This window comes from Rissa tridactyla, chromosome 6 (assembly GCF_028500815.1).
Source record: "Rissa tridactyla isolate bRisTri1 chromosome 6, bRisTri1.patW.cur.20221130, whole genome shotgun sequence".
NCBI classification, from domain to species: Eukaryota; Metazoa; Chordata; class Aves; order Charadriiformes; family Laridae; genus Rissa; species Rissa tridactyla.
In genome coordinates this window covers 43,322,286-43,337,657 of record NC_071471.1, presented here as the reverse complement: position 1 = coordinate 43,337,657, position 15,372 = coordinate 43,322,286, and the positions used below count along the sequence as shown (strand labels likewise).

Sequence of the window (15,372 nt, the reverse complement as noted above, 5' to 3'; positions counted from 1 at the left end):
GGGCTTTTGGTGCTCGCACCGCGCAGTGACCGAGGCGGTAATCGCCGACCCCTGCAGGCGAGCCGGGCTCCGGACCGCCCCTCCGGGGCAACGGCGGCGCAGGGCCGCGAGGACACGGGAGCGCTGCCGGCAGCACCGGCGGGCGCACGTCGGACCGGGCCCGCTACCCCCGCGCCGTTCACGCCCAGAGGGAAACGACGGAGTGAGCGGTCCGAGGGGGCTGCCAGGGGAGCCGGGGCCGCTGCCAGCGCCGCCCATGGGTCCGCGGGCAGCCGCGCCGTCGGGGCGGCGAGAACTGCTGGCGGGCCCCCGCCTCGGGGGTGGGGCCGCCGCCCCCCCCAGGCACACCCCCAGGGCGAGCAGGGACAGGCGGCAGCCCCGCGCCACAGCCCCCTTACCGCGGCCGGGCAGACCTGTCGCCGCCGGCGCGGTACAGCGGGGCGGGGCGCGGAGGGCGGGCGGGCGGGCGGGCGGCGGGGCCGGGCCGGGCGGGCTGCGGGGGGGCGCGGGGCCGGCGCGGTGGCGGGGGCGGGTGGGGTTTCCGTGCGCGGCGCTTATTAGTGTGGTGATGGAGGGCCGGCCCCTCGGAGCCGCCTGGCAGTGGCGGCGCGGGCTGGCGGCGGCCGCCGGGAGGTGAGCGGCGGCTCGGGCGGCGGCGGCGGCGGCGGGGCCGCCCCCGCCGTGCCCCATGCGGGCGGCGGCGGCGGGGCGGCGGCGGCGCTGAGGACGATGTCGGAAGCTGAGGGCGCGGGTCGGGCGCGGGCCGCCGTGGCGCGGCTCTCGGAGGCGGTGGGCGAGCGGCGGCGGCGGCTGGGCACCGCCATGGGGGAGGCGCGGCGGCAGCGGCGGCTGCTGCTGCTGGTGGTGTGCGTGGCGCTCCTGCTGGACAACATGCTCTACATGGTCATCGTGCCCATCATCCCCGACTACATCGCGGCCATGCGCGGCGGGGGGAGCGCCGCCGGCCCGTCCGCGCCCGCGGGGGGCAACGAGAGCGGCAGCGGCGGCGGCAACCGGAGTCTCCTGCCGGCGCGGTACCCGCCGGCGGCGGGGGGCAATGAGGACGTGCAGATCGGGGTGCTGTTCGCCTCCAAGGCTATACTGCAGCTGCTGGTGAACCCGCTCAGCGGCACTCTCATCGACCGCGTGGGCTACGAGGTGCCGCTGCTGGCCGGGCTAGCCGTCATGTTCCTCTCCACCTCCACCTTCGCCTTCGCAGAGAACTACGCGACGCTCTTCGCTGCGCGCAGCCTGCAGGGGCTGGGCTCGGCCTTCGCCGACACGGCCGGCATCGCCCTCATCGCCGACCGCTACGCCGAGGAGCCGGCGCGGAGCCGCGCCCTGGGCACGGCGCTGGCCTGCATCTCCTTCGGCAGCCTGGCCGCCCCCCCCTTCGGCGGCGTCCTCTACGAGTTCGCCGGCAAGAGGGTGCCCTTCCTGGTGCTGGCCTGCGTCTGCCTCCTCGACGGGCTGCTGCTGCTGGCCCTGGCGCCTCCCTGCGCCACCGGGGCGCGGGCCAACATGCCCGTCGGCACCCCCATTCACCGCCTCATGATCGACCCTTACATCGCCGTGGTGGCGGGGGCCCTGGCCACCTGCAACATCCCCCTGGCCTTCCTGGAGCCCACCATCGCCAACTGGATGAAGGACTCCATGGGGGCCAGCGAGTGGGAGGTGGGCCTCACCTGGCTCCCCGCCTTCTTCCCCCACGTGCTGGGTGTCTACGTCACCGTCCGGCTGGCTGCCGCGTACCCCCACCTCCAGTGGTTTTATGGGGCCCTGGGCATGGCCATCATTGGCGCCAGCTCCTGCCTGGTACCAGCCTGCAGGAATTTTGGGCAGGTCATCATTCCCCTCTGCGGCATCTGCTTTGGCATCGCCCTGGTGGACACGGCCCTGCTGCCCACCCTGGCCTTCCTGGTGGACGTGCGCCACGTCTCTGTCTATGGCAGTGTCTATGCCATTGCAGACATCTCCTACTCTGTGGCGTATGCCCTGGGGCCCATCGTGGCCGGCCAGATTGTGCACACCATGGGCTTCGCACAGCTCAACCTGGGCATGGGGCTCGCCAACGTGCTTTACGCCCCTGTCCTCCTCTTCCTCAAAAACGTCTGCCAAATGAAACCCTCTCACTCGGAGAGGAACATCCTCCTTGAAGAAGGACCTAAGGGACTCTATGACACCATCAAAATGGAGGAGTGCAAAGGCATGGGGAAAAGCCTCCGGCCAGTGGGTGAGATGGAGGAGAACAGCATGGACTCCTACCGCAGAGACCTGACAGGGGTGTCCGAGGAGGACTCATCAGACTATGAGTACAGTTAGGTTCCCCCACACAGCCCAGCCCCAGGAGCAAGGAGGGGCATGTGGGAGAAATGAAAAGGGGGGCAGTGAAAGCGTTATTGCATTATGTTTCTGTACCAACGTGCAATATATACAGTTTAACCTTTGTCATGATGTAATGGCTTTCTTCTTCTAGACTTATTTTTAATCAGTATTTCCTTCAGCATTCTGTCAAGGTGGAGGTGGGAAATAGAGGGGACAATCCTAAAGAAAGTTATCTGAATAATCATTGGCATAAATCTGGGTGGGATCCTTCCAAAAAAAAGCGCCAGCAACAAAACAAAACAAAAAACCCAACAGCCTCACAGGTGGGGTATAATTGTGCAAAGTTTTCTCAAGCTGAAACTATGTGTGACATACTGTATATCTCTGTAAAAAATAAAAGCAAAAAAGTCTGTGTAAAATTTTGAATGGCATATTCAGGGACTTAGTAAATCTTGTGTACATATACTTAGATTTTCAGTTGGTTTCATATATTTAAGAAGAGCAACAACTATTACAACGTTTTACTCTTCCTTGGGAATAAATTGAAGTATTGTACTTTTTTTTCTCTCTCTTGTGCTGCTCTCTGGTAAGTGCAATATGCTGTATTATGTTGAAGTCCAAACTACAAGAATAATACGATCTGAATAAATGGAATTGAAGGGGATCGATTGTCTTTGTTTCATTGTTGAGGGCTGCTTGAGGGAGGGAAGATGGTTGTGCTCAGTGTAACCCCTACGCTAACAATTCCTTGTAACAGAAACCTCATCGGTTACCAAAATTGCCCAGGAGAAAAGCCCGGTACAAAATGTTCTCATTCATTCTTTAAAACATATGTTAACGGGTCCAAGCAAACAACATCGCACTGCAAACATGCTATCGATCGCCTAAAACCAACTCCTTGTATTCTCACGCGAATTTAATTTTAATTCTCACAATCGTTAATTTCAATTTCCGATTATTCCAAAAATTACACTACCAGCAGTTAGAGACACAACACTGGTAAAAACTTTTCTTGGTGCTGAATGCTGCCCCAATTGCAATGTGCCCACCTCAGGGTAGCCGACAGGGATTAAACAAAACAAAAGATAGGTGAAGTGTTTCATTCAAAGCTTTGCAAAAAGTGGAAACCTTCGATCCAACCACAATAGAACCAGGGTGCATATTTTGCACTGTAAATTTATCTTGATATAAAATAAAATCGTTTGTTTAAATTCCTAGCTCATTAGGAAACAAAATAAATGACTTATCATCTCAAGAGTGGGGAAAAAATACATAAACGGACACAGCAACTATTGAAGAGCTCCCACCCCTCCCTGGAGAGCTGGGCGCCGCGAAGGAGCCGCGGAGAAACCGCTCCTCGGTTCCGCCGAGCTGCGCGGAAGGCGCGGCCCCTCCGCGCCGCAGCTCCCGTCGGGGCAGCCGAGTCGCTGCTCAGGATGCGCACATATCACGACAGCACTGCGGCGGTGCTTTGGCACGGCGGGTTTGGCGAAAGAGCGATTGCCACCTCAGTAGGAGCTGAGCCCCGCTTCCCTAAATCGCAGCCGCCCTCCTTGCGGTAAGTGGCACCGGCGACGCCTCCGCTGGTCAGCCTCCCCGGGGCCGCCGCCGCTCTCGCCCCGGCACAGCCCGCTGCCGGCCCCAGGGCAGCTCCCGCAGCGCCCGGGCCCCTGCCGGCACCGCCGCCGCCCCCGCCGCTCCTGGCCGCCGTGCCGGTAGCGCCGCCCGCCCCCTTGGCCACGGAGCTTTCAGCAGCTGCAGGATGCCCCGCCGCGACACTGCTCGACACTGGTGACAACCCCCGTGGTAAAGCGGGTCACCGAAAGCTGTAACCCTCACGGGCTCCCCTTGCCGCCGCCGCCGGGGAGCCTCTCGTCTGACCCCGACAGCGGTACGGGTGTGGGTGATCCCGGCTCTGCCCGGCACCTCCCGCCCGCCCTCCCGGGACACAGCCGTCATGGGGCGAGCCGGCGCCGGTGCGACGGCGCGGCACAGCCTGCAGAAAGGGCCAGACAAGCGCGGCGGCCCGCGCGCGGAAGGAGGGCGGTGGCGCCTGTTGCGCGCAGCGGGCGGGGCAGGCAGGGCCGGGCCGGGCCGGGCCGGGCGGGGAGGAGCCAGGCAGCGGCGGGGACGAGCCGCGCTCCGCACGCCCCCGCCCAGAGGGGACCTGGCCGCCGAGGAGGCGGTGGTACCTTGGACAGAGCCGTCGCGACGCGCGGAGCCCGCCCAGCAGCCGCTGCGGAGCGCCCCGACGAGCAGGTATGGGCGAGCGGGCTGCGCGCCCCGACGGCGCGGCTACAAGTGCCGGGGAGGGAAAACAGCGGGCCCGGGAGCGGGGGCGGCGGGTTCCGCGGAACCGAGCCGGACGGGCTCCCCTCGCCAAACTCCGCGGCGCTGGCGGCACCCACCCATGGATCAGCCCCGATGCCGCTGCTCGGGCGGCCCGGGAGGGAAGGGGCTCCGCCGGGGCTGGGGCGCGCCGGCAGCCTCCGGCGGAGCGAGAGCGCTCCGCGACGGACCCCGCCGCTGCGGCGGCCCGCAGGGAGCTTACGGGAGGCGACAGGGCGGCTCCCGGCTCCGCTCCTAACGTCAACGGCCATAGCAGAGCACACTTCACACATCTGTTCCTGATAACGCATACATTGCTCTTAAAGTTAAGCATAGGTTCCTGAGAGCTTTAAGCTTATCTTTCTTATCTTCTTGATAACACTAAGAGTGAGGATGAATAGATGGGGGCTGAGTGTGATGCCCTAGCGACGTTATATACCACAAGCTGCTTCCTGAGTCCACAGTGTATGGAGAAGTGGAGTATAAGCACAGGGGCTTATTTCCATCCTCTGCTATGTGCTAACGGAGAGATCAGTGCCTTTTTTTGTGGATTTGAGCTGATGCTTTGAGCTGTGGGGAACGCCACCCGGCTCCCCAGCCTGCCGTGACTTGCAGCCACCCTGCTAAGCTGCTCACCCCAGCCCTCCAGCTAAGCCATCTGTAAATAAAAAAAGCTAGGATTATTTTTTTTTTCTTAAAAACTTTGACAATGGACCTCTGAGCCATCCAAGTGAGTAACTTTTAAGTCCTCCTGAATTTCTGCAGGATTTTCTCTTGTGCCAGTTTCCTTGTCCTTTATTAAGCAAATACAGCATTGGGCATGATGCTAAGCTGGCAGCACTTGAACCAGAGACAAAGCCTCAGTTCATCCCCATGACAAAGAAAAGTATAGTTCAGCCTACCATCTCCAAACCCTTTATCACACTGATTTTACAGATACGTGAGTCTGTTATTAGTAGCATTTCCCACAGACACAGAGCCAGCAGGGATGTGTGGTTGGTGTGAGTCCATATTTCAGTTTGACAAAAAAAGGTAAGGAACGAAAGAACAAAAGTCCCAGTGAGAAGAATACTGGCAGGATTTTTTCTTTAGGGGAATACAGATTTAGGGGCTCTGTATTTGAACACAGGTGGTGAGCCGAGGCCAGCCCACAAACAACTGGGAAAGCCCCAGTCTTCCCAGAGTTACAGGACACGTCCATTATTTGAAGTGCTTTGAACCTGTGTTGCTCGGAGTAGAGCACAGGGCTAAGCGATGAGACCTGGACAGCACACGAGAGGGAGCGGAGCAGCACAGCGGGTTAACGTGGCCTTTCCACGAGGGAAATTGTCTCTCACCTGGGTTGAAATAGTGAGCAGATGACAGATCAACACGAGTTTGCTGTGTGGCTCATTGCAGGGCCCCAGGGACATCTCTCAACCTTATCCAACCTACTTCACAGCACATGGCCCCACTGGCAGCCAGTGCAGGACAGGGAGAGGACAGGATCAGCACAAGATGTCAGCGACCACATACACATTGGCAGAGCCATGCAGAAGCCACAAGGCTGGAATAGCCAAGCCAGTTCCTCAGGAGAGGAATAATGCACAGCTATCCCTGCCCGTTGCTAACCAAAACTCTTCACTTTCATACACTGTAGGTTTTTATCCAAATTGTTTTTTAAAAGCTGTTTTAGAAATAATTCAAGTGTCTTGAATGTATAGTCCTAAGGGTTTCAGAAAGGAAATATGACATTCTTTTCTACTTAGTCTAACACATGCTGTGTTTTATATTTTGCATACACACAATGCAAAGTAATTTAAAAAAAAAACCCCAAAACGAACAAAAAAACCCACCCTGTGATCCATCAAGACCTGAATGAACACACAGAACTCACTCTGCTTTAGCTGTACCACTGTAATTGAAGGACAACTGCTTGGTGTGAGCACTATTACATTGGAAGAAATATGTGCACCATATAGTTTATTCTTGTACAGAAAATGAGTAAGAGGCACCTTTAGAAGTAAAAACCAGGATAAGCACAATACCAGAGAGCCACAAGTGGAAGTGTTTGCTCTGTCACAGATAACTTCAGTGACTTTTGGCAGGTTAAGCTCTCTCCCTGGATAGGTATATGCTATTTGGGAAGACTGCTGTGAGAAGCAGCTGAAATGCAGTGTATGCCTCCCCTCCCAGTCCTCCCACAGCCAGCCTGCCAACCTAGGCAGGCTTACCGGGTCTCACAGCTACAACTATGCCCCAAAGCACTGGCACCCTGCGAGCTTTTAGCCTGCAGGGGGCAAAGGCACGTTTCCATCAAGCTCCTTTCCACATCTTTAACACGGAGATGACAGCACCTCACTGTGTCCGTGGAACCATGCGATGACAAATACATTTAAAGACTGCAGTGCTTTCATATAAAATGGTAAGAGGAAGACTTAGAAGATCCTTAGATAGAAAACTGCAACCACTATTACCTGTGTTGACAAAAATACATTGAAAGAAAAGTCACCTCTTTCCTCCAGCTAACATAAAACATTAATACAAAACGTGCAGATCACGGCACAATGCATTGTGAAGTAAATTGAAGTAAATTAGAGTGACAAAATAAACCATGTTGAGAAGGAACCATTTATGTGCATCAGATAGTTCTGGACAAAGAAATTTATAGCAAAATGAGACAAACAGAATGTCAAAGCAATCTCCACAGGGCTCAGTTCAGCTACTTTTGAATGTTCTACTCCTATTTCTCTTCAGTTTTGCATTCTGAAGCTTTTGTGTGTGCTTGCGCAGGGAATACTCCCCATGTACATTGTGGTAGTAAATAATGGGTACTGACTGGACTTTAAATCTTTTCTATTTCCAGAACTGAGGCGTGAGGCTCCATAAGTGCCCCCAAGTGGCTTCAATTTCTGTACTCAACAAAAGATATCAAAAGAAATGCAGGAATGCCTGTCCTAGAAAAAAACATGCAGAAGAAAGAGAAAGACACATGCAGTAAAGATGAGACAGTAAGTGACTATTTCCGGGAAAACAGAAAGAAAAAAAAAGAAAAACAAAAGGTTGAAGATAGATGACTTAACAGCTTTTAATGCTGTAAACTAATGTAAATTAATATAATGATTGTAAACCAACCTCTGTTCCAGAGCTCATTTCTTCATTTCAGGGAACACTAGTTAGGCTGCAGCAGCTTATAATCAGGAACTGTGATCTAACATTAGTGCTTCTCACATCCAAATCACTCCTTCAAACATCCTGTGAAGAATTCCAGTAAGCAAAATATTATTACACAACAGCAGATGCATTACTACACAGTCCGAGATGGCATATAATTATTTCTTAATAGTAGAGAACTATCAAACTATCACATATGATTCATTTTCAAGCTGGTTGAAAAGATGACAGATGTTTATGCCTGTAAGTAATCAATCCCTTGGGTTTAAAGCTTTTTTCCTAAGCAGAGTCATGAACTGTACTGTAACCTTACCCAGAAAGATGGGGACAAAGCCAGGTATCTGAAAGAAATACTATTTGGCACATCTATTTCCACTGACCAAGAAATCAATGACAGAAGAGATATGCCCTGACTAAACATAGCTTGAAACTGTAGAATTACCATTCTTTTATTTCTGAGATCCAGGGTGCATTACAGGCTAAATTAGATTTGCATTTCCATTAATAACAGGTAATCCTGTGACACTTCTTAGGAGTATCTGAAATCTTTGGTTTCTAGATAGGGAAACATAATGCAGCACTGACTTTTCGCTGGATGTCAAAAGGCAGAGCTGGTATTTGAGCTCAGAGGACACCCGCTCCCTGCCTTCTGTTCAGAGCACTTCGCCCCCCTCCTTCCCTGCATGCACTAACAAAGGAGTTTGCAGCTAGCCTTCCTCTGAGCAGCAGGTGGGACTAAGTGACTGCTAGACATCTCTCACAGTATGATCCTGCGATCCTGTGAAAATGAATGTCTTTACATCAAGAGCTAGTAAAAAAATCTGAACTTTATCTGCTTTAGGAGACAGGCAAAATATTAAATTAGAGAAATAAACCCTCCAAAAGTTTATGGTCTACACTAACCACTAATGAACATGCACAGGTGAATTAGATGACAGTTTCTCCACTGGGAGACATGTTCACCTCCCTGAGGAACCATGCCTAGAGCATCACAGCCTCTTGAATTTTCCGTCTTTTGTGGATTACCTCCTTGCTTGATTTTCCCACTGCCCCCGTAATTCCTCTGGCTTATAAGTGACTAATTACACTTCACTTGGTTAATTCAACATTAAAAACTAAAGGAAGCTTAATTGCATGGACAGCATGAAATTGTTTTCTTCCCAGATACTATTGGTTTCCTGCTCCAAGCAGGATAAGAATAAAGCAAGTGTAAGCAGAAATGTTTTATCAAGCCTTCTAGGAGGGCTCCAGACTGGCTGACAGCAGACATTTGGCAGGGTAAAACTGTATGCAGTCAGTGCTAATAAACAGGTAGACCTGCACATTTTCTATTTCTGCAATTTTATAACCAGTCATATTACCTATCAGACAAGTATTAACCCACGGTTTTAATAATCGCAAGCTAAATGCACTTCTTTCCTATCGAAATACCTTCTCTTAATGCATTATTTTATTATACTGTAATGTGTTTGAAAATTTCCTAGAGTCTAGCTCAGACTATGTGCTTGCATCCTGACTATCTGCCTGTTTGTCCTAGGATTTCTAGAATTTTTACCAAGGAATATTCTCCTGTTTTCCACTAGTTTCCTCGCCTATCCATTTGGAATCCTCATTGGCCAAAGGCCTACAAATAGAGTTACTGGAGAGCTACCACTGCTTCAGTATTGCGTACAACTGCATACTATGTCCTAAAATCCAGGCACTTTAAGACCTAATGAGAGTCTGCTGGAGTCACACAATTTAATTTGCAGTAATCAGGCATCTCAATTGCTAAAACAGAATAAATGGATTAAGGAAGGGATGCAATATATTAATCAGAAACAGATAAAAAAAAAAGAAGAAAAAAAAAAGAGAAAAAAGAGGGCAGTTTGGAAACAAATAGAATTACTTGCTAATCTCTTTTTTTTTTTAATGACTAGGCAGTGCCAAAACTTCCAGTCCCACCACTGCAACAGACCTTACGCATGTACTTACAGTGCATGAAACACTTGGTGCCAGAGGAGCAATTTAGAAAGACCGAGGTCATCGTGGAACAGTTTGGAATTGCAGGAGGTGTGGGAGAATCCTTGCAGCAAATCCTCGAGGAAAGAAGGGAAAAGACAACTAACTGGGTAAGCAAATGCAGATTAGAAAAATAATTTCTGTGGTAGATGATGATCATTTACAAACTCTTTGTGATGTTCTATATGTGATTGCTGCTTTCTTTCAGTGGGTCAATGCAAACAGGGGTGACATCAGATTCTACCAAAGGGAATGGGTATTTCAGACATATTAGGCTACAATTTTCAAACCATGTCAAAATCCATGTCATTACGTTTTCAGATCAACAGTTTGTTGACATAAATGAGAGAATTCATGCACCTCAAGTGCATGCACACAAGTGTCAGCTCTACTTATAGGAAGCACTACATTACATCCTTTTTGGATGTAATTTCTTCCTTTCACTTTTGTAACAGGATTTAGAGTTTTTATTAAAATGAAAAATGCTTTCTGATAGGGCTGTAAAAAGTGCCTTGCATGCCCATCTAGCTGAAGCTCTGATTCAGTCAAATTATTCTGGAATTAAATACTTTAGGATAGGAATTACTCTTTTTTAATTAAACTATTATTTGCCATTCATTGTCACACCATACCAATGTAGTTACCCTGAAGTATTTACTTTGAATTTACTTTGAATATGTATGAATATGTATACAGACATGTATACATATAAATATATATCTATCACACAGACCATGCTGAGACCTCAGCCTTTAAAAAAGTCCAGCTTTCTGCTTCCCAAGACAGGAAAATTAAATAAGGCCTAGATAAAATAGATTCTATCATTCCACAAAGTCATAGGTCATCCTGCCTGCATTAACCATGTTAGAATATGGCAGCTGAAAAGTAGAGACACTGATTTTATTGAAGTCCTTCCATCCCAGGAAGACAGAGCAACACTGAATGGTTTCATGGATTCAGTGAAATCCTGCAGACTTGCTACTGATGTCAGTGAAGTGTGGTTCTCCCTTAACTTTTCAGTTGTGTGACCCGCAAGAAAACTCCATCAAATTGCTGCTATAGGCACAAAAAAAAAAAAAAGGCTACAGTACTGGCAGTGCTTTTATTTTAAAAGCAGTGCTTAATTTCTGAACTTATAATTGTTATATTCTGATCATAGAATTTCATGGGTTTGGTGGCTAAATTAACCATCGCTTAGTGTTCCTGATAACAAATAGTGTTCCAGGAGACTACTGTTCATTTAACCACTTACAGCATGAAAATTACAGAGGAAGGATGTACAAGCGTTTTCTGAAACATCTCAACTTTAAATACTGGTTATTAAAATTAAATACCTGATTCTTAAGATAAACAAGAAATGTTTTGATTTGGAATTTAACTTGCCAAGAGTACAGCTCTAGCCTGTTCTCCTGAAGACTCCAGAGACTGTGGGGGAAGCATCTGTTCTAACAGCAATGAAATATCTCAGAGGAAAACTTTTTCAACTGATGCATGCATTCATAATTCTTTTTGCATAATTTTGTTGTTTATAGTTACTATATGCAAAGCATGCCTGCTAAACTCAGAAAGACCATTTGATCATTTTATGAAAGCCTCAATTTTCCAAATAATGATTCTTCAAGCTCTGCTCAGACATACAGGAATGTGGTTACCATATATCTGTGTTTTCAATAAAAATGGTTAGAAATTTAATACGTGTGTCTGTCTGGGTCAAGCATCAGTAATCTGTATTTGTGTCAGTGGACACAGAGGGAGTTCCCCAGGGGCCCTATCCACATGCCAGTATGTGAAGGACTGAACCATTAGACTCGGGACATTCTTTTCCCACTCTATCTTGCTACAGGACAGTGTCTGATGGCTAGCAACAGAGCATCTTGGCAAATTGACAGATATGTGCAGCCCCCTGAGGAAAGCCATCACTAATAAAATTCTGTCCATCTCTTAAATATATCTCAATTACTATTCAAGCGTCAGCAGTTTGCATGTTGTACTCCAACATTTTTTTGTTGCAGAGAGAAGCAAACAAGAAAATACCCAAACCACCACAATATGGGTCTTGTTTACTTTTTAATGGAACACACTGCAAATTGCCATTGATTGAAAAACAGGATTATGGAATTGCGGCTGATTTCAGCTGAGCTGAGGTCACAGATCCCAGACTGAAAATGCTCAGTGGCTCCATTAATCAGAGCCCACGCCTGACACCAGAAGCACCAAGCACTACCCCCTCACGCCCGGATTGCCTTTCTGCATGTTGTTCATAGCTTTAAGATTTCATGTTCCCTTCCTTCAGGTGTTTAACTACTGGCTGGATGACATGTACCTCAACAACCGGCTAGCTCTTCCAGTCAATTCCAGCCCAGCAATAATCTTTGCTCGTCAGTATTTCAAGGATGTAAATGACCAGCTGAGGTAATGTACTATGACTTTGCAGCTTTTGCTAAATGAAAGGATATTTTAACTGTACTGCTTTTGCAAAAAGACAATCAACTTTCATTAAAAAATAAGGGCTGTAACCATTAAATGATTTCCTACTAGGCCTGCTGACTGAGGGCAGTGTTTCTGGAGTTACTCATACTGATATTCAGAAATAAAAGTGGCATTGCTATTACATTTATTGCATGAAAACAAAATGCCATAGGATTTATATTTTTTAAAGGAATATTTGCAAATCTTTTCATTGTGTAATTCAAGTAAACCATTTTGTGATGGAAACAAAAAATACTAATTTCTGACACATTGTTTAAAGAAAAACAATCTTTTACATGCTATCACTATGACTCATATCCAGCCTGCAACCTGAAAAGGCCGTGCTGGCATTGAATTGTCCCTCTCAGGTGCCCAAAAGGGCACCAGAAACCCAGGGGATCTAAGAATAAGAATTCAGAAACCATTCCTCCCCAAGAACACTGTTCTTCACTGTTCCTTCAGTCCTATCCTTCCCAGCCCTGAACTGACCTTTCTCCTTTGAGCTGTTGCAGGCAATTACAATAATTTAAAAAGTGAAAAGGTAAACAGGCAGCCAAGCACAGAATATACCTCTCCAGACACCCTTAAAATGGGATTCCGTTCTTCAGCCTTTGCCAAAACATTTTCTCCTTTTAAAACAGTAAACCAGATCAAATCTACCTTCATATAGTACAATTTTCCTCTTTGCTTTTAGTACTCTCTAGCTGCTCATTACTGAAAGAATTAACTGCATGTGAATTTATGCTATTATAAAACAGCCAGAACCTTTAAGTCAATATGTATTATTTTAACATTTTGCATATGTATTATTTTAACATTTTGCATAGACAATGTGTCTTTTTACTTTAAACATAACTATAAATGCTTCCATTCATTACTGACCAAATTTATTGTGCACACAGCTTTCGAAAAACCTCCACTTTGCATTTTCTAATGTATGTGCTTTAACGAGGAAATATTTTTCTTAGAGCCTCCCATTCAGACACAGTGCAAATGGGCAGTGTCAGGAAATAATACACCTGTCCACAGCTCTGCAGAAAGAGTATCTGCTTAGGACAGGAAGTACTCTAATAAATTGGACAGCTTATGAGTATTGATATTGAAACCCATGTTAAGGATCCTATTAAATATTCAGCCTCTGCTCTCATTCTCTAAATAAATGCTTTCAGCCTTCCTCCTGTGGTAGTCTGTTTAACCATTTGAAGGGACCATCTCTAGGATTTCATATTTCTCTTGACATGAATTAATTCAGATTTTGGGTGGGGGTGGGGGGCTCTTCTTGCCAAGCCAGAAGACTTTCTCTCCTTATGCTGTGTCATCAATCATTCAGGCTCTCTTCTGTCTCTCAGAAACAGCCCAGTGTTGCTGAATGACAAAAGACTGATGTCACTTCTATCTGCTACTTGCAGGTTTGCTGCCAATCTCATTTCAGGAGTGCAAGACTATAAAGCCTTACTGGACACGTAAGTAGCTTGGAAGGAGAGCTGCTGCTTGATTATCTGCAGGGCTTCTGATTCAAGGGTGCTCTAACGTGCCCAAAGTCAGGCTGCATTGCACCTCTCCACCATTTGGCAGGGCCGGGGCTCCATCATGCTTCAGGGCAAGCGCTCCAGCAATTTTTTATGCACTTTCTGCTTTATTACTGCAATCTAACAGGTTTTGATGCCTGGTAGTCAACACTCTTGCACATGCAGTGCAGCCCAAAGGTCACACACAATCTACTGAAGAGAGCTATTGAGGAAGTCTGTGGTCCCCAGACCCAAAGAGCAGCAGCACTGCGGTTACACAGCCGGCACACCTTCCCCAGCACCAGACCCCTGCCAGGGTGCTGCACCCCCTTCACGTACTGCACCCTCCACTGAGAACATGAGGCCCCTGGCCTTCCTCCCACCAAAAAAGAAGTAACACATCCTACCAGGAGAAGGAAGCCTCATCACACACAGGCTGGTTCAGTGGCTAGTAAAAATAAGTTGCTTATGCCATTGTTACTTTCTCTATATAAACATGGGGGAAATCCATGATTCATGGTCATGTATGAGGTAGCTCATAACAGCATTTTTTGTAGCACTTCTTAACCTCACCTAGTATGTTCCAAGTTTATTGCTGAAATCACTATTCCCGAAACAATAGCAACAGTGCAGAGCCAAGCACAACAGATACCACACCCTAGTGGGGAAGGGGTCATTTTCCTGTCTGGAAATACAAGAGGCCTATGTGATATGCTTTAACCAATGCTTATTTGGATGAGGAAGACAAAGTCCATATTCAAACAACAAAGCCCCTATTATCTCTAAATTAGATAAAAGAAACAGGAAGGGGCTGTTTGATTTTTCACTTCAAAAGTCTGACAGCTACTCAGAAAGTATAGGAGAGGTACTTATTTAAGAACACGTGCCTTTGTCCAAGATATGCCATGTGACTGCATACACCAGCACTGACTTGCTGTGAAGTACTATTGCATACTAATGTAGTTCGTTGCATCTTTATATGACACCATCTGAGATGAGCTAAAGAAACCACATTGCTCAGACAAAGGACAATTTACATTCTTAATATTCTGACCTCGCTACTTTAGATCCAAAGACTCCTGTGATCACATTTGCTTGCCTTAAATCAATAATCATTTAACTCCTCACTGTGTCTTCAATATTTTTACTGTTTGCTTATCACCCCTCCTGTATCATTATGATGACACCATAATTGTAACATTTTCAGTTTCTTGTTGCTGTTAAGGACTTGTACCAGCGAGTATACTGCTAGCTTCTCTTGATCATCCCACATACAGATGCACAATATTCCAGCCCAAACCCAGGCGTTTAGTAACTAAACTGTGCAGATATTCCATCCCGATGCCAAGACTAAATATTTCAAACAAAACCTAACTTGCTCACATAAGAGTTGTACGATCTACACAGACATCTAAATCAGTACGAGATTTTCTGGTGCTATCAGGGTTAATGACCCCTTTCTTAACTGCTATAATTACAGATTGTCTTATATAAATATACCATGCTATTCCAATATTTTTGATCATCATAGATGCTCTTTAAAACTCTGCTAAACATAAGGATTTCTGCATTATGCAAAATGTAGGAG

At 47.9% G+C, this 15,372-nt stretch overlaps 2 protein-coding genes across 2 annotated transcripts in view; both read left to right on the top strand.

Moving 5' to 3' along the window:
* Window positions 1-729: 729 nt before the first annotated feature.
* SLC18A3 (solute carrier family 18 member A3) lies at window positions 730-2,983 on the top strand. Its single transcript, XM_054207323.1, has one exon. The coding sequence runs from the start codon at window positions 730-732 to the stop codon at window positions 2,320-2,322; it is 1,593 nt and encodes a 530-aa protein (XP_054063298.1). The 3' UTR covers window positions 2,323-2,983.
* Window positions 2,984-4,486: 1,503 nt separating this feature from the next.
* CHAT (choline O-acetyltransferase) overlaps window positions 4,487-15,372 on the top strand; it is a 34,949-nt gene continuing 24,063 nt past the window's right edge. Inside the window, exons 1-5 of the mRNA XM_054207322.1 lie at window positions 4,487-4,584; window positions 7,499-7,647; window positions 9,730-9,917; window positions 12,101-12,219; window positions 13,686-13,739. Of these exons, the coding sequence (XP_054063297.1) occupies window positions 7,581-7,647; window positions 9,730-9,917; window positions 12,101-12,219; window positions 13,686-13,739 (428 nt within the window). The 5' untranslated portion in view covers window positions 4,487-4,584; window positions 7,499-7,580. The remainder of the gene's footprint in view (window positions 4,585-7,498; window positions 7,648-9,729; window positions 9,918-12,100; window positions 12,220-13,685; window positions 13,740-15,372) is intronic.